The following is a 23,775-nucleotide window of genomic DNA, read 5'->3' as shown; positions in this document are numbered from 1 at the left end:
TATTTGTTATTGTATTTTACGGCGAAGCAGCAGTTGTCTCTATTCCACGCGTTGTTCACCTACGCACTACCAGAATTACTGGGTCTTAGGCTTGTATTATTATTTATGTATGTATAAATAAATATAATAAAATACAAAACACAAGTCCAAGGGAATATGCAATAAGTGAGACAGAGACAGGGAAAAGTTTAAGTTGCCAGAGGGAGAAAGAGAGTGAGAGCAAAGAGCAGCCAAGCGAAAGAGGGCCTATTCGGTTTGCGCAAAAGTAATACCGAGCTAGAAGCCAGTGATACACACCGCGGAGACCGGAAGAGAACCCTCTGAGAGTGTATTTATTTAATCAACCTCCGTGTGTGATGTATGCTTATATTATTTATAATAATTATCAGTTAATTAAGTAGTAAGTGTCCAGTGGTGTGCAGACGGATTTAAATTAAATTAAAATTCAGATTTAATGTGGAGTATCATTAATTGCTGTTGTGCTTGTTGATTTAAATTTAGCGGGTTTTAGCTGCGCATGCGACCAGTCGGACACGCATGCGCTCTTAGTAGAAAGCGAGAGTGACATTTTTAAGTGAAAGGAAGTAATAGACATTTGAAATTAACAGAGTTTTCGTAAACCTGTGATGAAAATTGATGAGCTGAATCTATGAGATAACATTTAATATAAAATAAAAATAATTAAAAGAAAAAATTTAGATTTTTTTTTTCTGATTTTAAATTTACGAGCTGGAGAATTGAGTAATTGCTGGTATCGTCACTTGTGTTTTTTATTATTGGATTTATTACTGAATCTGTACATCGTGAATTGTAGTATAGTATTATTATTACTATTATTATTATGTACCTGTGGTAGCAGCAACAGAGCGAGTTGTGTAAGAGCTGAAAGTAAAAGTTGAAACCGCCGACTTCGGTGACCGCGTGAGCGCGTTAAAATCCGACCCAAGACCGGCCAAATATCCCTTCCCATTTAGTCACTTTCGCTTGCCCGAACTTTCGTCGTTTCCCGTGTTTCTTATCTTGTTTCTCTTACCCCTTAACAGTATCGGTAGTTTTATTTAAAACACACTCAAAACAAAAACTAAAATTTTATTTATTATTTTGCGAGCGAATTCCCGGCTGTCCTTGAGACGAAGAAAGCTCTATTGAATCGTCAGATTAGTTGAGAATCCTCTACTCCGTCGCCAGTCGTATTAGTATTAGTACTGATATACAGTAACAGTTGAAGAACTTAAAAAAGTTTATAATTCAGAGGAAAATAATAGGTTGAGATTAGTGTTTAAATAAAGTTAAGTAGTATAAAGAGAAATAATAAAACAAGTGGGAGGGAATAGTTCGTACATGCTCTACTCAGTATTGCGTAACCGGAACGTAACAACGACGAGCCAACGCAACGAGAAAGAGAGAAGAGAGACTGTCTACATTAATATTAGTTGTTGTTTTAGTATTAGTTTGTTGTTGTGGTAGTAGTGAATGCTCTTGTCGCGGTGTATTACGAGTAGAGCTGGTTATAGTGTTAGTGATAGTAATAGTAATAGTAGTAGAAGTGGCTCTGTTTGTATCAGACGTAGTAGAAGTAGTAGTAGTCGAGGACGACGACAAGTGGACGGGGAAAAATAGAGAGACAGTATGATAAGCTTTAACATAACTTTAGTTTGCTCGCTTTTCATTTGTCGTTTGCCATCATCATTGACTAAAAGATCTGTTCGGCCTACTTATTAACTCGCGAATTACCCTCATGATAACGTGATTGATGGTGATACACTGACGGAAGCAGTGGCGCTTAATATTCGTAAAATTAGTACAGTAGGTCGTGTCGTAGAGTTTTGAATAAAAATAAAAAAAGTTTTTAAAATGATGAATTACAATTTAGTGACTGTTGTGGTGGGACAGTGTCATCACGTGGATTTGCCGATGTTGTTGCGGTAGGAAACAGCCGGAAGCGATAAAAGTGGGGGCTCAAAAGGGAAGAGAGGCAGCAGAAGAGCCAGCATACCAGTTGAGAGCAAAGGGGTATAGAGAATAAGAAGGAATAAGTGAACAAGTCGGGTATAGTAAGAAGGAGGAGGAGATTAAAAGAAGAATAAGCACCTCGTCTCTCTTTCTCGGTAGCTCTTCTCGCTCTCACGCCCAAGATACGAGGAAGATCCGGAAGTCGTTGGTGCTAGTGCCGTGCGTACCGCCGGAAGAGTGGGAAGAGGAGAGCTCGTTCAGTCGGAGTCCGAGGAGAAGGAGGAGAGCTTTGAGCGCCGCTACACCTAGCCAAGAGTGATAGCGCGCTTCTCTCTCTCCCGCAGTTGTCGTGTTGCCAGTCGGTCTCTCACCATCCGTCGTCGTCGTCGTCGTCGGCTCACTACCGTCAACATTGCCTTCCTAAGGACACTAGTTGGCTTATTTATTTATTTATCAATAATAGTTAGATAAATAAATATAATTAAAAAAATTTTTTTTTGTTTTAATTGTTTTAATTGTTGTCAAAAAAAGTGCAACTGGGACTAGATTTAAAATAAATAATAAAATTTATTCCGGTTTTAAATGATTGAAGTGTGAGTTTTTAAAGTTTGAGCTGGCTGCAGTAACGTTTCGTAAAAGGATTACAAAATCGTCGAGGGACACTTGGAGAGAGAACGGGGAAAGAAAAAAAGAGTGAAGCCTACGAGGGAAAGTCTACGTTGCGGCACACTCTATACTTTGTCGCTGTCTCTGTCTATGTTTATTTGTGCGTTCTGTGTGAGTGGATTTTTTATTTAAATGTTTGTTTAATTAAATGTATGCATGAACACATGAGAGTGCTATTTTGTCAGAGCTACCATTGGATTTTTTCGTAATAACCAGAAAAGAACAGAGGGCCAACTTATTTTGGAGTTTTATTTAGTTTATTAATCAACAAACTTTTAACAAACAAGTTGAGCAAGTTTAGGGCTGTTTGCCAGACTTGGATGGATTAAGTGGGGACTCTAAAGTTTATTCGAGCTGATTGGTTTCAATAAAAAAGTAGAAGTGGAATCAAGTGCCGGTAGAAAGGAAGAAAGAAAATCCAAATAAGTTGTTGTTGTTTTTGTTGTTATTGTTGTTGCAGTTGTGGTTGTTATTGGTGTAGTCCGAGCAAAAAAAAAACAAAGTTTAAGTCTTCGTACGACTCCAATTAAAGTTGTAGGAGCTGTTGATGAGTAAATTTATTAAAAAATAGTGTACGCGTGCGCGATTGCAATAAGCGCGTTGTTGAGGAATTAAAAGTCCGCTTAAAAAGGTTAGCGGGATAAAAAAAAGTCGCGCGAAAGGATAAGAGAAAGGAATAAGAGCCTTCGAAGTCCTTGAGAGTACCCAACGGGTAAAAGTGCTGCTGCTCGCTGCTATTGCTCTTGTTGTTGCTGTTAGCTATTGCTGCCGATGCTGATGGAGCCAGCCGGCTGACCCTGGACAACTCACACATCACCGAGGGTCTTTTATTATTATCGTTATTACTATTATTATTATTATTATTATTATTATCGCTATAATTACTACTGTTGTTATTGGTACCAGCAGCAGTGAGAAGTTTAAGCTCCGGAGGATAAAAAAAACGTTCACATTAATTTATTAATACACAATTTATATCTGACGGTGAAAACCAGACAGTGACGTACTGGATCACGGATGCCGACACACCAAAAAATCAGAGACAACTTCAGTGAGATTTATCGCGACAAGTTGACGGATTTTAAGTGAAATACTCGATAAATATGGATACACGTTGTTTTGTGGATTTTTATGCTGATATTGATGACAAAGTATAAAGTATATCAATCCTATTACTATATGCCAGTGAATAAAGTGCAAGGTGATGTTTTATAAAAATATTAATAATAATAATAATGATAATAATAATAATTGCTCCGTTAATATTGTTTTATTATTTAAATGTAAGTTTAATAAAATATTAAGTCTTGAGTGATCTCAAAAAAAGTGATACAGTTAATAGTAAAGTACGAATTTAATAGAAAGAGTTATTAATTAAAATATTTAATATAAATAATTTATAAAAAAATTACTATACATACACACTTCAATGTACGTCACGTGCTGCTGTTGGCAATGCACGATCTCGGATCACAAAGTCTCGTGGTCAGTTTACTTGGATTTTAATAATTATCATCGACTTGGTTATTATTATTGTAATTTTTATTGTTCTTATTATAATTTAAATCCTGGATTGGAGATGACGAGAAACACTTCGAGAGAATCTTAACAATTTTGGAATATTTTTTATTTTTTTCCGATTGGATTTAAATCTTCATTAATAACGCTCCACAATTGACGGAGGATTTATTGAGGTGAGTTTTTATTTTTATTAGACAAATTCATATTAAGTACTTTTAATTGTACCACTTATTATCGGTATGAAGTTAGAAATTTTTTTTTTTTTTTTAAGTAATTAATAAAAATTTAATGTGGAAAAAAATGACGACAGCAAATGCGTAAAAATGGACAATTGACGCCATTTCTCAATGATTCGCAGCTTTAATACATTTTTGAGCTAAGCTATATGAATTGTTACTTGATATATATATATAAACCATGATTTCTAATTAGTGTCATTAGATCATCAATTGACGTACTACACTTAATGATGACATATTTTTGATAAAACTAGAAAATTTTTCGATTTTTTTTCCCGTCAAAAAAACTGCGCGTGCAGATTAAAAATAAATAGTCTGTACTTGGAGAAAGATCTGTAAACATACACAAAAATTATCGCTGTTACTTAAGATCGATAACGTCAAATTTGAAGAGAAAGTTTTAGAGATAAGAATTTTCTATCACTGTATTAAGGAATTACTATTAAAATGAGTAAATTAACATCTGATAAATCAGTTACTGATGAAGTGACTGAACATCACCTGTCTGTTACAACATCGCGAGATTACAAGTAATTAAAAGGGAAATTTGTTGGTTAACAGATTAGATATCTCAATGTATTTATTTATTATTTATACGTGTACAGATAGGTCGTTTATGAATGAAATAAATATAATTTAATTGATGATCGAGGGTTACGCAACCGATTCGAGAGGAAAAGTGATCTGTGGTCAAGGTCGGCGATGTTATAACGTAAGAGTAGCGGGATGTAATGAGCCATTTGTCGACATCACTTCTTTCTAAAATATTTATAATTAATACCAGTAATTATTTACGATTTATTCTTGCTAATGTGACTGCTTTTATCGTAATCAATCCTACATATTCAATTTTATAATTTATCATTAATGCAAATTGTGACGCCAGATTGAGGAATTTTAGCTCAAACATTTTATATTTTCCTTCTAAATTTTATTACTTTCCCACCGGACTATTACTATTATTATTTTTATGGATTGCGTGATGTGGATGCATGACGAATATTTTTCTCGGTATGGTCAGTCTCAAATTAATTCAAAATTAGTTAAAAGTGTTAAAATTATTTTAGAATGCTAGGTAGTCTCTAAAGAGTAGAAAGATACTTAAATTAAAGATTCAGTTGTAACACGTGTCATAATGTGTTTGCGCAAGCAATATTTTTTTTTCCTTTTTTTTTTTCATATGCATAGACATGTATATTTATACAAAATTTATGTGTAAATACATTGAGGATTGGTTAGAAGTATTTTTAATTTTAATAAATTTATTATTAACAAAAAAAAACTAAAAAAATTTTTTATTAAATTTTTGGATGCTTCGATTTGCATTTAAGTGTAAAAAAAAAAAAAAACTATGGTATAAATTATAATTTATAACTATTGCTTCAATAAATTGAAGAAGTCGATGGGTATATTAGTTGGACTGAATGAATTGGCACGCTGGGTTTAAAATAAAGCGCGGGAGAGAAGAAAAAAGATGAAGAGCATGTAGAGCCTGAGGTCTTCTGGTCACGACTCTGCAATTCTCTTAAGGTGATTTACTAATTAATGAATCAGTGAGCCGGGAATCGATTTCGGAGCTTAGGGTGTCTATATCCACGATTAATTAACTCTCGGGCACTTAATTAGCGTCATTTATACCGCGAGACAGAACTATTGCATATCGCAATTCTCGATAATTTTTCACTTTCTTATCTCATATTTTTATTTCCTGGATGCCGTTCTCTACCTTCAATATGTAATTAAAATAAAATTTTTTGTTTATAAGTACAAGTACAAGTTATAACATGTAACTTGATAAATTTATCTACGCATTATCGTAGTAATTAATAATACTGTTCGGAATGTGGATTAATATAAAATAAAATCGCAAGAAAAATTAAATTATTTGCGTGCATATTCCCACGCTTACTTATAAATAAATTATAATATAATATAATAATATGAATACGATAAAACTTGTTTGTTTAGAGTTTATTTATATAAATGTCACTATAAATATATTATGATAAATATCTATTCGTTGGAATTAATGAAAAAAATTTTAATTTCTGTTAATTAATATTTAATTTATTTAAAAAAAAATTATCAATAAATCTAACTTCGATTCTTGGTTTTTTTAGAGTAAAAAATTTATATATAAATTCTCTGCATCTATCTGCACGGACAAATATTGTATAAAAAAATATATAAATAAAAGTAATAATAATGGAGGCAGCGCTGCAGCCAAAGGCAAAGTAGAAAAGTAAAAGGGAAAGAAAGGGGAATGAACCACAAGTAAAAGGAGAAGAGGTAAATAGAATACAAGAGACATGATATATAAAGGCGTAAAAAAAATATAAAATAAAGTATAAGAGAATACATAATAATAATAAAAAATAAAAGGATGAAGAGCAAGACGAGTTGGCGAGACGATGTGGGAAAAGAGGAAGCTAATCAGAAGCGGAGGTACGCTCTGGCGAATCCCAGGGCTTTGAGAATAACCACCATGTACTTTGTAATACTGAGTATATAGATACAAATACACGTGTATGTACGTGTGTGTATATTACAAGAGTAGAGTAAAATCAACTCTTTACTTGTAGCTCTTTAATTGCAGTTACAACGTCAACTTATATCGGTGTTGCTTTGCCGAACGTTGTGTGTATTGCATTTCCTTTATCTCCGGCGGCTTTTTCCCTCACTTTTGCAGTCAGCTCTGCCCTTTTCTGCCTCCCATGTCTTACGCTTACAACTTACTGACGAGCGAGGGGCTTTAATAAGCCTCCCTGACACACTCAACTTCAGTTTCAAAGTAATGAACTTTATTATCAGCAGATTAAACAAGTTACGTTGATTTATTCATACAGGAATAATTTTTTTTTTTTGAGAAAAAAAAATTTATGTGTAATTTTACAATTAAAAAAAATTTTTAATTTATCGATCTTGTGTCTATAAAAAAATGACATCATTTCAATTAGTCGAGTACATGTCTTGATAAAAAAATTCTTGAATGGGCTTTTTATTAAGCCAAAAAAATCAAGTTAATGAAAAGATATAAAAAGATCATTAAATATAATTGAGAAGTAAATCGTTCGAGCAAAATAAAATTTACTTTAGTCTGTAATTGTTAAATCATTTTCATTAATGATTTCGCGTTACATAAAAAAAAACATTACTCTAGTAAATGATTCTTGGTATATTTAGTTTTTTTTTATTTTTTTTTTTTATTTTTTTCATTAGCGACAATTACATGTTTAAAAATAATAATGGGCGAGTAAATATTTGAACGACGTGACGCTTAAAAATACGAATGAAATATTTATTGTACAAAATTAAAGGCCTCTAAGGAGTAGGTATGAAAATTTAAATTCTCTGGGCTCTTTGCTGAAAATAATACACTTTTGACAGTCTGGTTAGCTCCAAGTGGGTGAGTTATGCGTCTAACTAAGTCTGTATAAATCGTCTAGCTGGAGAGATTACCTGTTGCACGAGTTGAGGGATATTTACATCTGCAAGGGTTGGCTAAATAATTCATGTCCCCCGACTGCGACTGAGTCACTTTGTGAATGTGTAACCCGTGCCTAATGAATTTTTCTACTCAAGTCTCTATACCTGCTCGTTACGCTCCAGTAAAGGATTTTGAGTTTCAAATTTACGTTTAATGGATTACCTATAACTCAAAGCCCGCCCTTCGACCCTACTTAGGGTTATCTTGAATCGAAAGTACTTACTCCTGTCTATCTCTCCTTCTTATTGCTTTAGGTCTTTATGTAATAACTTTCTCTTGAATTTTCATATTTGCTTAGTACAAAAGTATTTAAAGTAAAAGTGGTATTATGCATTTTTGAATGGATATTTGCTTATGAACTTTGTCTTTTTTTTTTTCAATATTTCAAATATTTACGCACGAAAAAATTAAATAAAAATCTTGTGTAATGACAAAGTAAACTTAAAATGTCTAAAAAAATTTTTTCTTTCATTTTATTATTGAAGAGAAATCAACAGAATAATACAAGTAAAAATTACTATCAGAACTAAATTTTTATTTAATAAAATAAAAAAATAAACACAATTTTTTATTAAAAAAAAAATTATTATATTAAATAGAAATTTTTTTTAATTTAATTAATTTACAAATTTATAAAAAAAAATCTTCTGGTTATTTTTTCGTCTAAAAAAAAATGTAATTTCCAGTAAATTGTTGCCGAGTTGACGTTGACGTCGAGGTCGCCAACAAATATTAAATAAAACGCAGTGTAAACTCATACAAAAAATAAAAGACGAGGACGAACAGTATAATAACAAAATAAAAAAGGAGAAAAGACCGCGTAAAAAACCCTTTCTACCTCTTCCTTTCACTTTCATCTATCGCGTTTGTTATGTTCACATATCCTTTACCATCTCTGTCTCTACTGACTACATTCTACTCCTCCAATCTTCTTACTTAGTATTCGTACCCTCAACCCACCCATATCTACATTCACAGATGATAAACTTGATACTCATACAAATATTTACATCTAACCGCCTGGAATTATTCTCTCATATCACATCCTCTATTATAACGTACGTATATAATAAAACTCACGAGTGATCAGTCCGTCAGTCCCGTTGATCATACTCCTATCAAATCTGCACCTTATTCTCTTAAATAAAAATTTCCGCCCATTTTATCTCTCAGCTACAATATTTCTCACTCCATCTCTATCACAACAATTTTCTCAGTTTTCTCTCTACACATATTATATGAAGAGATGGATTCACCTTGCATGTACTTTATATCACATTGCTTATAAAGTAATCTTCAAATGCGTTCAGCATTGTATATGTACAGATGGCTACGGTGTAACGAGCACTGTAATGAAACGATGAGCTGCAAGTCGGTATAGCCTCAGAGAACGTGGGATAAATTATTACTAGAAAGATTTTATACATAGTAGTATATATGAATGTATATGTACTTAAATGGATATGCGAGCAAGGGCAACTCAAGGGATTATAAAGAGGAAACCGAGCGTTGTGAAAGTTTGACTGATCAACATCTTTAGTTATTTCCTGACTGAGCTTATATTATTATATCGTTCAACATTATTTTAGTTATTACCTTCTATATTTCACGCTTCACATTTATAATATTTTATTCTTTCAAATGAGAAAATTTATTTAATAAAATTTATGGATCAAAAAAATTTTTAATTTGATAATATTAACAAAATATTAAATAAAATCACACAGAAAAAACAAACTTTTTGCGCAAAAAAAATTTTAAGGAAAATAAAAATTATTTTGGAGCAAAAAGAAATTTTTTTGGCTCGAGAAACTTTGACTTCAATCTTTTTTAATATTTTCTTGAGCCAAGAAAATTTACCCTCCAGTCAAGATTTTTTTTTTTTTTTCAGTGCAGAGGAATTTTTCATTGAATGCACATTTTATTCCCGTTTATATAATTTACTTACTAATTGCTTTTTGAACATTTATAATTTATCTTGTTATCTCCAAAAAAATAAAAATAATAATTCTAAATAAAAAAATTTAGTAATTATATTTCTCAAGGTTAAAACAGGCCTATTAAATTTATTAAAATTTTTATCAGTTGTTAAAAAAATAAAAAATCTATTCTGATATTAATTTTGTTTGGCAAAATTATTATTACGTATTTTTATTACATTGAGAACTATATAAAAAGCCTATTTATTACAAAGTAACATTTTTAGAATGGACAGTGAATTTTATTACCGAGAAATTGAGTAACATGATAAGTTTACATAAAAACAATTAAATAATTAAATATAATTGTAAGCTGATAATAAATTACAACTAAAAAAAGGTACAATAGTTATTTAAAGCATTGCCATATAATCATATAATATATGTCATAATTTTTATTTATTACAATCGTATTAGGCCATCAACTATTTTTTTCATATTACTTTTTTTAGCGTCGCGCTACATTTGATAAGCGCTATCGGGATTGTTTAATGACCTTTCTCAAGTGTAACGATTCTTCCCTACTTCTTGAGTTCTAATACATCTACAAACAAAAAAAAAAAAAAATTAATATATCTTCACGGTCACCGCTGTTTCAATAGACCAACTACAAATAAAACACTCACTACCACCAATAATAAATTTATATAAAATTAAAAAATTGTTTTTCTTCTACGATCTATTAACAAACACTTAAAAAATATCTATTGTTTAATATCTAATCTCTTTTACGACCGGATATCGTGACAAATAAAGTTGTCAATTAAATTACACCATTCAATAAAAATGTCTCATAATTCTTTGTCTCTATTATGAACATATATATCACGGACGTATTATATCTAAAACTTACACCGAAGTGAGTAATTAGGGAATTATAAATTATCAGTTCGACCTTGGTACTAAGTATTTACCAAGTTGTTATTTTTGTTAATAAAAGGTTGCTTACTACCAAATAATATTTAAAAAAAAAAAAAAAAATTTTTAATTTAAAAAAAAAAATAGTAAACGCATACAAGATTAAATAATAAAATTACCGGTGGCCCGACCTCTTCATTGTTACAAACTCACGACGTGAATCAACTCTCGCAATCGTCCGGCTCACATCATCATGACACGCTAATCATCCTCGGCGCCCGCTTCCATTCGTCGTTCTGCTGAGCGTACGACCCAAATACCAAAAAAATTTCATGTTACATCTTGTAGTATAGATATACAGAGATGTGTATCATAAGACCGGATAATTTAATAGTTCATGTGTGAGTATGAGTATATATACATAGATCGAAATAATATTATTATGTTTATAATTTATATTACATACGTATGACATGATACACGAGTTGATGAGGTGTACGGTTGTAAGCGGAGCGCGAAATCGAGAGGGAATTTCATTTAAAAGATCCACGGTATCATAATGACGATCTAATTGAGCATCTTCACTCCGATCGTAAGTCACGCAATAATTATTAGCAGATAAGCCTATCCACTTTATATTACACATAATAAGAAAACTCAAGGCAAAATAAGGTTTTATTAGTGGATAATTTTTTTTTTTAGGTCAAATGCTGTTTTTTTATAAGTTCTACACAGAAAAAAAAAATTAATTTGAATCCAGAAAAAAATTCTTAAGCCAAGAAAATAATTTTGAAAAGTTTCATTGTCTTGGATCAAGACGAAAAATTCTTGAATCAAGTAAAATTTACTTGAACCAAGAAAAATTTTTTAATTTAAGAATTTTTCTACTCAAATCAAGAAGATGAAATTCTCCAAAATTTTTTACTTGATTCAAGTAAATTTTTTTTTCTGTATAAATGCAAGCAAACAATTAAAAACACATCCAGATTTTTAAATAGTTGTTGATAAAATTTTTTAAAATAAAATTACTTAACAAGTCATTCAATTAATTTGAATTATAATAGAAAAAATTGCGATTAAATATAAAAGAGTAAATATTAATTTCTAAACTATAAATTATAGATAGACTGAGTAAATATTTTCAGTGCTATCTTGTCTAGGTTAAATTGTATTACATATATATCACATATATAAATTAAAATTTTCTAGATATTAAAAAGGAATACTTGATATTTATTTTTTAAAAGTAAGCTTATATAAACACTAGCGATTTCAAGGTTATCACACTTGAGAAAAAAAAAAGGAAGATATTAATCGACCTTTCCCACCTAAACTTTTCTGTGTATTTTCTTCTTTTCCTGTTTTTGTCTTCTTGTTAGTTCGTTGCTTCTTCAAAGCCCTTAGTCGACTGCCCATTCGTTTTTGCACGTGATTAATACATTCCTTTTTTTTTTTTTATCTTCACCATGTCCCCATACGGTTTAGCATCACAAATATTTTTATACGTTTTAGTGTCACCATCACCTATATAGTTTACATACTTAACGTTATGTAATAACTCTGATCGCATAAATATCTCTTTTATTCCATCTACCTCCATTTGTCCAGAAGAATTTTCATGGTTTATTGGACAGTCTAGAGCATGGTCTTGCATAAATTGATCGTATTCAGCTGTTCCTTTTTTGAGCTCATTAGCGCACACATCTTACAATAACTGGATTTCATACTTACATCTACGATTTTGCCAGTGAAGTAACCAATTAGAGAAGATATACCAAATGAAGATTTAAACCCTCTTTTCTTCCAACTACCGTCACCGGAGACAGAAATTCCAGGAATGTCATTGGATTTTAAATGCTTGCAGGTTTCTTGGATTTCTTCTTTAGCAGCTTTTTTCAACACTAAATCACAACAGTTTCTAGCTGCATTTCTGATTTGTGTGACCAGACGATCGTAAAAGCTATGGAACATTGGTCGTGGTAAATCCATGAAAGCACAAAATCTTTCAGGTCCAGATAACCCAATACCAATTATCCGCATTGCAAAGATGAAACGGCGATTAATTTCATACGCATTCTTGATGAGTGGACATGAATTTATCAAAACTGGATCACATTTTTTGCAATTCACAACTAGTTTAAAACCTAATCCTCGAATACTTGTCTGATATTTTTATTTTTTTGAAAAATACATTTATAAATTTTTTTTCTGTTTACTTGCCATAAAAAAGCCATTTTTTTTTTTTTTTTTTTTTTTTTTTTTTTAATAATCACAGATGAAGTAATGAAAGAAAAATCACATGTGTAGACACAAATAAATATTATCTATTGGTATTAATTTCACTACTCCCCTGCACACGTCTTGTCTGTATTGTGTCGGCTCGTCGCGGATCGCGGGGACGCCCACACACGCGCAAGTGTAACGATCACGTACTATCAAATAAAATGACTAGTGTTCACTATGCACTTGTGTATTAGTGCACGTGCTGAATAGTTTGAGGGTGTACATTCTATGCGATGATATAAAGTTGCTTTGAATATGTTTCTTATACATATGGGCACCTATACAATAGCTTTAAAGTACAAGTAGTTGAGAGCGTGAGTTATGAGCACTGTGTGTATGAGTACGCCTGAAAAGGCTTTTTACTTCTGGCCTTGAACGAAATGTATCCGGTGGCATGACAAGCCTGCTCGTGGAAAATTAAATGAGAACATCTTTACACGCATATCTCGGCTGCAAGTAATTATTTCATTATTTTAATTTAAGTAGAATTCTTAGGTATTTTTTTTTTTTTTTTTTTTTTTTTAACAGTAGCGTGGATTCGGAGCTCGGTATTCGGTAATGGGAAGCTGGATATTTAAACATAAATATATAAGTATATATTTATGACGGATAAGTTGAGGGAATGCCGGCTGTTGATGTGAATGAGGGAGCAGGGAGAGAGAGAAAGGGGAAAAGAGATAAATATTGTTACTGTGAGAATGGCACGACCCAATCGCGATCACTAACTATACTAAACTACAGGGAAATGCTGGTGTTAGTACTGAAGTATAGTCGTAGTTTTAGTAATAAGATAAATGCTCGGGAAGTTATTTTTTAAAGCTGCAGTGACCCAGTGACACGTCGTGAGGGTGATATAAATAATATAAAACCATTAGAAGGAGATAAAAAAATTTTTATCACACAGTTATGCAGTAAATATGTAGATAAAATCATACTTGACGCGTTAATTCATAAGTTAGTGGGTTGCTGCTTGAAAAAAAGAATCCCCGATTAGATGTGTGAAGAAATTTTCTGTTTTTTTTTAGATAAACTTTTTTTTTTATCGTAGAAAAAAAATAAAAAGTAGAGCACGCTAAGTGGATTTGTGAGAACTAATGGTCCTTGATTCAGTCCCAACACAATTTGGAGTACACAAAAAATAGAGCGGAAACGCCGAGCCCGAGTGCGTCCCGCGTAACAAGCTTGTGGTTGCTCAATCTCACATCTAAACGTATATTTTATGTATTATATGTCTAATGGCATAATAAAATGTTTAGTGAGCTAGTCCGCGGCCGCGAGCCTCGCCTTAATCAAAGCTCGGATTCGCGGCACCTCTGAGTCCTTTATCAAAGCGCCATTTGTCATGTAATTAGTAATTGTTAATTTTTAGATGACGAGATTGTAATTAGGGTGAAGAAAAAAAATTCCGCGACTTTATTGGAGTAATTAAATGGAGTTAATTGATGAATTAAGAGTGTAAAATGGAATTAATCGATAATAGAACAAATGGATGGTATTTAATGTATAAGTACACATTGTTAGTGATGTACGCGTGGCAAAATGTACGTAAGCATGAGCATTCATACATATAAGTGGTAAGGCCGGCCCGAGCGACGCATTTTAATTTTTTTCAGCCTCGACATTTGCGTAACCCAGTTTCACCATTGTTCGATTCAATGGTATAGATCGTAACGTCCGCTGAGCGACGAGCGACAGAGATTATAATGCGCTGAGAGAGTCTTCGTACACATACAACATTATGTACACACTTTTAAGCTAAACGGCAAGTAAATAAAAGTAAAGTACGGGTGAACTAATACGTTTTTATTGCCTAAATTGTTGAATAAGTAAATAAATAAATAAATAGACAAGATGAATTTAAATATTTATTTGAATTCATAGACTTTCTCTCTATTTCGTTATCACGAGATATCTTAAATAAAATACATACTGACAGACCTAGATTCGACCCGACGACAGTCTCTTCCATGCATATATTTATAAAAAGATTAACAGTGATCGATAGATTGTCATGCTCGGTACTATATACGTTATACGTTAGAAAGATTATCTTGAGTCGTATATATTATATATGTATATGTATAAATTCATTTAAAATGTTTGTCATGACATTATACGAGCGCAATAATTTTAATAAATCGCGCCCATCGTCCGCATGCGGATATACGGCTACAACTAGAGACGAGATTTGCCCGTAATAGCTTCGTTTAATCAACAGGTGGTTGTTTTTGCTCGTGGTTGTTACTACTCATGCGCCTACGGACACGTAAGAGTTGATATATATACATACACATATGCATAAAAGTTGCTTACAGAAAATAATAATCAAGCAAATAGAAACAAAGTAATATATATCTGAATATTAATAACTAAACAGAATAAAAAATAAAAAACAAAAACAAAAACGAAAGGCCGATACTCCTCGAGGGATTGTCATTTATTATTACGCCACAAATATGTTTATCTCAAATGTAATTTAATATCAAACGTTTATCATTTTCGCGGTAATCAATTTACATTTATTGGCATGGTGAAATATTAGTTCGTTGAAAAATCGTATATTAAATCTCAATAGAGACAACAATAATGGCTTAAGTAAAGGTAAAACAATCTATATAAACATAATATTAAATTACAGTGAACTACCATAGATAATATCCATTATTACTACGAATTACAGCAATCGGTTATTTTAAATTTACATACTTATATTGTGTATTATACATGTCTATTCTGTGGTATTGATATTTACTGAAATTGCCCTCTTGTGTCGCGATATGAAATTACAGTATCGATATTTTTCGCTCAAGTCTGAATAAATAAAAGTATTTTATCTTTCATCATCAAGTGCGCTTGTGTTTAATAAAGAAGAGAGGAGTCTAGTCGGGCAGATAAGGCCAGGAGTAATTTATATGGTTACCAACAGTTGAGTGTGCACCTGCAGGCGAGCAACCAATGCCACCGTAGAGTGCAGCACCTGTTTATCTCGGTAAAAGTGGCTTTATTTTTAAAAACGCGCTAGTACGAGATGGGATCTAGACACGGGATCGATAAAAGTCACGGAGAGGGGCAGCCAATCCGCGAGCTCCTCTCCCCACTAGTCCTAGTCGCTGCGTACCACGCGCATGATCTAACACGCACGCGAGAATAGAACGTCAAGGCCCGAATAAAAGAAAGAGATTGCAGAACCGAACGACGTAATTTCCATCCGCATGACCCTGAACTTCAAGTCAAGTCACCGTATTGGTTATATATTTATATATTTATATATAATGGATTTACTTAAACACACTTACAACACTTTATATACGCTTTAACTCTACTCTGTACCAACAATTTCCTTATTCAGCGATTTCCTCTCTATCATTACGTATTCATGTAGTCTATAGTTGTCTTTATAAATAATATATTTCATTTATCTATGTGTGTGTGTGTGTGTGTGTGTGTGTGTGTATGATCATGATCGTTTTAGTTGTAACTCTTACTCAAGGACTTTTCTTTTAATATATCTTCAAGAGCAACAGCCAGTTGAGCTAGAATATCATTCCTTTCTATAATGTTGCTCTGCTAAATTGATGATGATTAATGTTGATTTATCTATTGTTGTTTATTGTGTTTCTTTTTTTGTTCGTTATTTCTCAGAAAAATCTCTACTCGTTGAAGGTTTTCATTTTGTATAATTCAATTACACAGTACAAAATTTTGTATTAAATATTTAACATTTTTATGTGTAAATTTAACATTTATTGTGTTAAATAAACACGAAAATGTTTTAAATATTTAACACAAAATTTCTTTACTGTGTATTTATACTTATTATTAAAAAGTTTAAACAAAAATATTTTTTATAAATCTGAAATTTTCTAAAAAAAATCTTAACAAAATTTTTTTATAGATTAAATTAATAAAAATATTTTTAAATCGAATTATTTAGACTATTTTTAGATTAATAATTTTTTATAGTCTTAAATGATTAATTTATTAAGATAACTTTGAAGAGATTTTGCTAAAATGAAGCATTTGTTAAATCAATTAAACATCAAATCAGGGGATTTAATTTAAAACGTAGTAGTAAGTCCTCATTACCCGGACTTCCCGTTTCAACGTAGCATGACTGGATCCCTCAGCTCACCTTGATGAATAATTGTGTGTAGGAAGGTTCTCACTTAATTCACGACGTGTTTGGATTTTTTTTTTCTGCTGATGTTTTAAAAGTATCGGTTGAATTTAAAATAGTTGCGTTGGAGTGTTTAAATAACGATAACAAGTTAGAGTTCTATTCATAGTTAAGTTTCCCGGATCGGTGATGCCGATGTAATAGTTATTTGTTGGAGATGGACGGCATGTGTATGCGGGCATCAGAAACTATCATGAAACTGCATATCTACAAGAGTGTGACGCCGCTTCGTGACTCTTACCCAAGGTCTCCCCTTTCCAATCTTATCGAAGGTCGTCCTCGTTGTCTGAAGCGCTGAGAATTAAACTTTTCATATTGAGCGCCGAGTTTTTCTTCTATTATTATTTTTTTTCCTTTTGCGTTCTCTTCGTATCTCTTTCCTTCTGGTTATTCAACAAGCAGGTGTATTTTTATCGCGGAAACTATTTTTTTTTTTTAATTTTCTTCAACTACGGTATTGGAAATAAGATTTTTTTATTATTCATTTAAAAAAATTTATAACAATAAAGAAACAAAATATTTTTAATTAGAATATTTAGTTGCAGTCTTATAAATTGATATAATTAATTCAAATGTTATATAATGAATTATGAGTTGATAATTATGAAACAATAATTAATAGAAAAATATTCCGGTGATTATATAATCGTCCTTGATGAAACGTAGAACAATTTTATTATGATGTTGAAAGAATATAATAGAAGTATGTGTATTGAATGAAGATCATAAGTGACAGGCGCCAGAATAATTCATTTTCCGTTTTAGTTTCTGACATCACTCAATAATAAAAAATAATAAAAAAAAAAAAAAAAAAGAAATAAACAACAAATTCTATCTATTTTTTATTTATTCGATTTAAGCTTTCTTGAATAACATTCCTCGCTGTTTATCATCTAGCATTGTATCATAAAATAATTATATATAATACATCAAATTCCTCGATTGCACAACTCAATCCTCAATTAGAAGATAAATCAATAACAAAAACAAATTTTTAAATAGCCGGCAAAAAATAAAAAATTTGATCGACAGATCGTAAAAGATGAAATTGAGGACCTGAGTGAGATGTAAGGAATTTTCTAGTGCGATAAAAAATTAATAATAATGATAATAATTATGGGTTACAGACGATGTATACGGACGGTCTACTAACTCTCCATTATGGGAAACATCCCGCAACCTTGGCTGCAGAGGTCGGGGCATGGTACAGTGGGGATCGTCATGTCGACGTGACCCTGGCCTGCGACGACGGCTCCGTCGTCAGGGCTCATCGGGTCGTATTGGCCGCAGCTAGTCCCTTTTTGGCTAGTCTTCTTCGCAATCCGGCGCTGGACCACGTTGTCCATCTGTCTGGTGTCAGAAGAACACAGCTTACTCACCTTCTTGAATTTCTTTACAATGGAGAAGCTCTCATACCCGTACGTATTTTTTTTTTTTTAAGTTTACTTTTTAATCGCAATTTCTGAGGACATTAAATGTCTATTTATGATTTTAGTCGTCAGAATTAACGCCTCTGAGAGAATTATTCGAACTCTTACAAATAAAATCGGAATCGTTTGATCCAAACCAACCACAAACGTCAACAGATTCTGATTCATTAAGGATACCAACACCACAACCTTCTGAAAGTCAAGAGAGTTCTAGTTATGAGTCTCAGTATGACAGCAGGTCGTTAGTATTACCAATTGATAAAAAAATTTATTTATTTTTACATCAAAATAAAAATAATTTATTTATTAATAAATAAAATAATTTATCAAATAGGCAATCGAATAATCCAGCGGACTGCTGTTCCGTGCTAATAAAAAGTGAAGGCTGTGATGATGATCCAGAGCAGGATGTCGATGTCGAGGGCGTTGAAGGTGACGCAATACTGACAGACAATGGTGAGAGCAGTATCGAGCCACCGAGAAGGAGGGATAGCTCGGATCCAGTAAACCTTAGTCTAAATTCCGGTACCTCGACTAAAAGTGATGGGTCCCATGAACTTTCTCACTTGCGGTAGGCACTCAGTTACTCAATAAAATTTATCGAAATAAAATTAAAGATTTTTAATTATCGATCGGTTGATTTCTTCAGATCGGAGAAGATGCTGCTGGAGAGGAGAGAGTCGCTAGAAGAGGCCGAAGAAAGACGAAGACAATTAGCAGCGCGACTGTCTCTCGGATTAGAGCCGGGAAAAAGAAAACCCGAGGAGATACCTCTGCCTCCTGCGGAGGCGTATGTCGTAACGCCACATCGCAAACGCAGACCGGGATTCCATAATGCACCTGCACAAAACCCGGCATTCGTGCCGTTCAATCCGGGATTTGAGACTCCGAGGAGACTCGCTGCCCCACACCCACTCAGTGTTTCCGCTCCACCCTACCTGGTAATTTTTTTTTTTTTTTTTTTTAATTTATTAAATGACAAAAAAAAAGAGTCAATTGATGAAAGAAAATTTTTTTTTAGCAGGACAGGTCAGTAACGCCTCCAGGAGCGTCCCACAGGCCGCCCAGCGCAGACCCAGCGTCGGCGGCGGGCCTGGAACCACCATGGGGTGCTTGGACTCTTCCTCCAGCCCGAGCCCCACCGCCTCCCTCCGCCGAGGACCCGCCGAAATGCACGCCAGTTCGCGAGTATCGATGTACCTACTGCGGCAAGCAGTTCGGAATGTCCTGGAACTTGAAGACTCACCTGAGAGTTCACACCGGCGAAAAACCATTCGCCTGTCGCCTCTGTGTCGCCATGTTCAAGCAGAAAGCTCACCTCCTGAAGCACCTTTGCTCTGTACACAGAGGCGTTATAGCTGCCCCGGACAATACCTTCACCTGTTGCTTCTGCTCCCTCAGCTTCGACAGCCTCCAAGAACTCATACGACATCTCTCTGGACCGCACAACAATCTTCTTCTCAGTAAAAATCTTCATGACTAACGACAGTACTAAAGATCTACCGGTACTTTTTTATTAAAAATAATTAATAATTATTTTTCGGTACGAAAAAAAAAAAAATAAAATTAACCCTCGTAATTCCTACGCGTTAAACGTACGGATGAGTGTTTGTTTGTTTATTTATTTTTATTTTTAATTGATAAAATGAATAAATAAATATTGCCGGTAAGATCTTTTTTATTATTTAAATATACATTGACAATAAAATTGAAACTCAAATATTAATTATACTGCGAAGATTATTTATTGCGAGATATCAATTAATTACCTCAGATAAATATAATATAATTCATTGTATTAATGAATTTATTTTAAAATTTATATTTATCTGAGATTGAGCAAACAAATTAATCACGCGAAAGTGGAATTTTATAAGAGTAATAATTTAATAAATTAAAAAAACAAAGTATTGAATAGATTAATAGATGGTAAATAATAATGAAATTCATTTACCGACAGATTTAATTATAAATCTCGAAGGATATATGACTTGTTTGAGCAATTAATTTATGAAATAATTAGTAATATAAATAATAAAAAAATAGAGATAATAATTGACAATAATAATGATAATAATTATTGATATATTTAAACATTTAAATTGTAGATGTTTAAATATTGTAAAAATTCTCTTGTAAATAATGTTACATAATTTTAGATAAAACAAAAATAAATGGACATTATTAATTATTTATTTATAATAATGATTATACAAAGGGACCAACCGACTTTCCACCGATTTTTTCGTCTTAAGTAGTTAGTAATTATTCCTGCCTATCGTCTCATTTTAAAACAATTCAGTAGTGAGCTTTTAACTTTTAAAACGAGTATTGTTTTTTTTTTTGTTATTGTTATTATTATTTTTGTTGATTAACAAATTTTTTTAATGAAAATAATAATAACAGATTTTAGTAAATGATAACCACCGAATTCACAACCTCACATTATGATTAATATAATAAAGCTGTTGCTTTAATTATTATTTAATAAATTTTCATTTTCATTTAAATAATAACGATTTTATTTTTAATAAATTCAATTAGATTATTATAAAATTTTGTGACCTGCATGCGACATACGTGCCTTGTTAGGTCCAAATTAGGTCGATTGGGCAGTGATTTCATGTGTTCATAGGCTTAAGTGTGTACGAAAGTATGCCCACTTTAATTACGTTCATTAAATAGGCAGGTTAATTTAGTAATTAATTAATTTATTAGCTGTTAAGTAGACATAGAGTTCAATAGGCATCTATATACATATATACACATTTATTTATGTATATATATGTGTATAAATTATTAGCGGTAAGCCCGAATAATTAATTGTTACGGTGACATAACTTTGACGCAGGACGTCAGTTTTTTTTTTTATAAATCTTCAGGTGCCTTCAATTAATTGGCCTTTTCAGTTTATATTTTTCGACATGTCCCTTTTACCTCGTGTTTTTTGTGAAGAATGTCTCACTAATTGAATGTTAAATTCGGAGCGAAAGTTATAAAAAATTTTTAAGTATTTTGAATTAAATAAGACATCAATTTTTGAAAAAAAAAAAAATTTTTTTTTTGTCAATTAATCATTTCAAAAAAATTGTTCTTGAACTCTTGCTTTTTTAATTCAAGAAAATTAAATATTAATTTTTTTTTTTTAATTGTGTCTTTATTTTTTTCTTAATATTTAAAAATTTTTTATTACGTTATTTTGGATGAAATTTTTAAAATCATAAATTTTGTTTGGTAGAAAAAAAATTATATTTTATAATATTTTTTGTACAAAAAAAAATTGGCCGTAAAAAAATAAATAAATTGATTAAAAAAAAAAAAAAAAAAAAAAAAAAAAAAATTAATAGAGGCAAAATGTACAAGAATTTTGAATAAAAAACTTATCGTGCCGCGAAATACCCCCGCAGAATGCATAATCAATAGTGCACATAATAAATAATTATATGTAATAATAATATTAATAATAATTTTATCTTCCGAAGCAGTACACCAAAGATATGTTCGTAGGACCGTTTCGAGGGATAAGTAAGTTATTTTGAGTTTGTTTTAACTGTAAACGAAAAATGCTATCTGGAAGATGAAATTCGATAAAAAAAAAAAAGCGACGAGACCTGAGTTAAATCTTGTGGATTTTTACATACGATGCCTACGACAGATCGTTGTACACATATTTAATAAATATATAAATTAAAGGAAAAATCAATTGATAATTAATAAAATTTTTTAAAACCTTGTAATACGTTTTTGTTATGCATTCTCGTTTGATCTATTAATTAAAAGAACCGAATGTCTAAATTGGTTTTTATTTCTGTATGAGATTTTAGTGTGAAGCATTAAATTGATCCGAAGTGTATGATAACAGAGCAGGTTAAATATTCGCACAATAAACACAATGTGATAGTAAATAATAAATAAATAAATTATTATTGTTTAGAAGTACGCGAGATTTATAATCGTCTTATTCGCAGGCACGTTAACACGTAGTTAGAGCTCTTAAAAGCGGTTTTTTCTTTTGTTTGTATTTTTTTCGAGTCTAGGATTCTTTTGAACCTAAACAATTTTAGATTGTACCTACTATGTAGAGATATTCACAGTGTCGATTAACGACATAACTACTGTATATATATAAATATAAATATTATAATTAAAATTTATTTTACCCAGATTTTCATTTTAATTTTTTTAACATTTATTTTTAAAGGATAATTCGTTTTAATATTTGCCGAAATTTATTTTATTTCAACTGTGGAAAGAAGGGAATTCATTCAAAATTTTATTATGTCAATTTATTGATAATTAAGAACATCTGGGTAAAAATAATGTAGCTGTTAAGTATTTTACAAGCGAAGTTATCTTCGTATGTTGACTTAGTATTCATAGATTTATAATAAAAATAAATTAATTAAAAACCAATCGTTTTATTTTATTTATTGACCTTTTAAAAAAATTTTTTTTCTTACTGTAGTGATTAATTATTTACTAAAATATTTATTTTTTTAAAAAAGTTCTTTATATTTTTTTCAAATAATTTACTTGAAGAAAATTTCAAATTGAGGAATGAAATTGTTTTTAATTAAGTTAGAAAAAATTCTTTGATTAAATTTTTTAATTTAATAATTTTTCTGTTTTGTTAAAGATGACTTTTTGATCATTATTTGCAAGTGGGGTCTACCATTTTCATTTTTTTAAATAAAATTTTGATACATATTTTTTTTTAAATACATAAAAAATAAACAATTAAAAAAAAAAACTTATTACCACAGTTTTAACAAATTTAAGCCCAAAAAATTCTAACAGTGCAATTAAGACTCTAAAAAATTCTTGTAAGCTCACATGTGAACAAAAAAAAATTAGTAAATTGCAAGTGATTATGATAAATTGATTAATTAAGTGTTCGTCAGTCTAACGGTTAAGAATAGTTAATCTCGTTGTCGGAAGAAAAAAAAGTAGAGACCGTTAACGGCGGGCTCAACTCCAGCGAAGCATAGAAGCGTATGCAAAGCACACTACACGAGAGTTGGAAGGGTATTGAGAGGAGAATTTTATGCAAGTAACGATTTCACGATAAATAATTAATGTCCCACGAGCTAGCAGTCACAGACACTGACACCAGTGTGTACATTGTATATTGTTGATTTCCTGTTATATCTCTCCCACTTACAAGGGCAAGAGCACCGGCCAC

General features: G+C 31.5%; 1 protein-coding gene across 4 annotated transcripts; it reads left to right on the top strand.

The window, feature by feature from the left end:
* Positions 1-1,628: 1,628 nt before the first annotated feature.
* On the top strand, positions 1,629-23,006 carry Ken (zinc finger and BTB domain-containing ken and barbie protein). Of its 4 annotated transcripts, none has more exons than XM_074245904.1 (6): positions 1,629-4,313; positions 18,291-18,581; positions 18,659-18,834; positions 18,928-19,164; positions 19,243-19,534; positions 19,618-23,006. In XM_074245904.1, exons 2-6 carry the CDS (start codon positions 18,294-18,296, stop codon positions 20,074-20,076), a joined length of 1,452 nt encoding a protein of 483 aa, XP_074102005.1. In that variant the 5' UTR covers positions 1,629-4,313; positions 18,291-18,293; the 3' UTR covers positions 20,077-23,006. The 4 variants fall into 4 exon arrangements, with proteins under 4 accessions (XP_074102005.1, XP_074102004.1, XP_074102002.1 ...); XM_074245903.1 differs by having other exon boundaries at positions 1,643-4,313; positions 18,659-18,831; positions 19,615-23,006; XM_074245901.1 differs by having other exon boundaries at positions 1,645-4,313; positions 19,615-23,006.
* Positions 23,007-23,775: the final 769 nt, after the last annotated feature.

The sequence above is a fragment of the Cotesia typhae genome, unplaced genomic scaffold, assembly GCF_013202065.1.
Source record: "Cotesia typhae breed Kobodo isofemale line unplaced genomic scaffold, CoteBio_Ctyphae contig_48, whole genome shotgun sequence".
NCBI classification, from domain to species: domain Eukaryota; kingdom Metazoa; phylum Arthropoda; class Insecta; order Hymenoptera; family Braconidae; genus Cotesia; species Cotesia typhae.
Note: the sequence above shows the minus strand (reverse complement) of the source record. Positions and strands in the feature narration are given on the sequence as shown.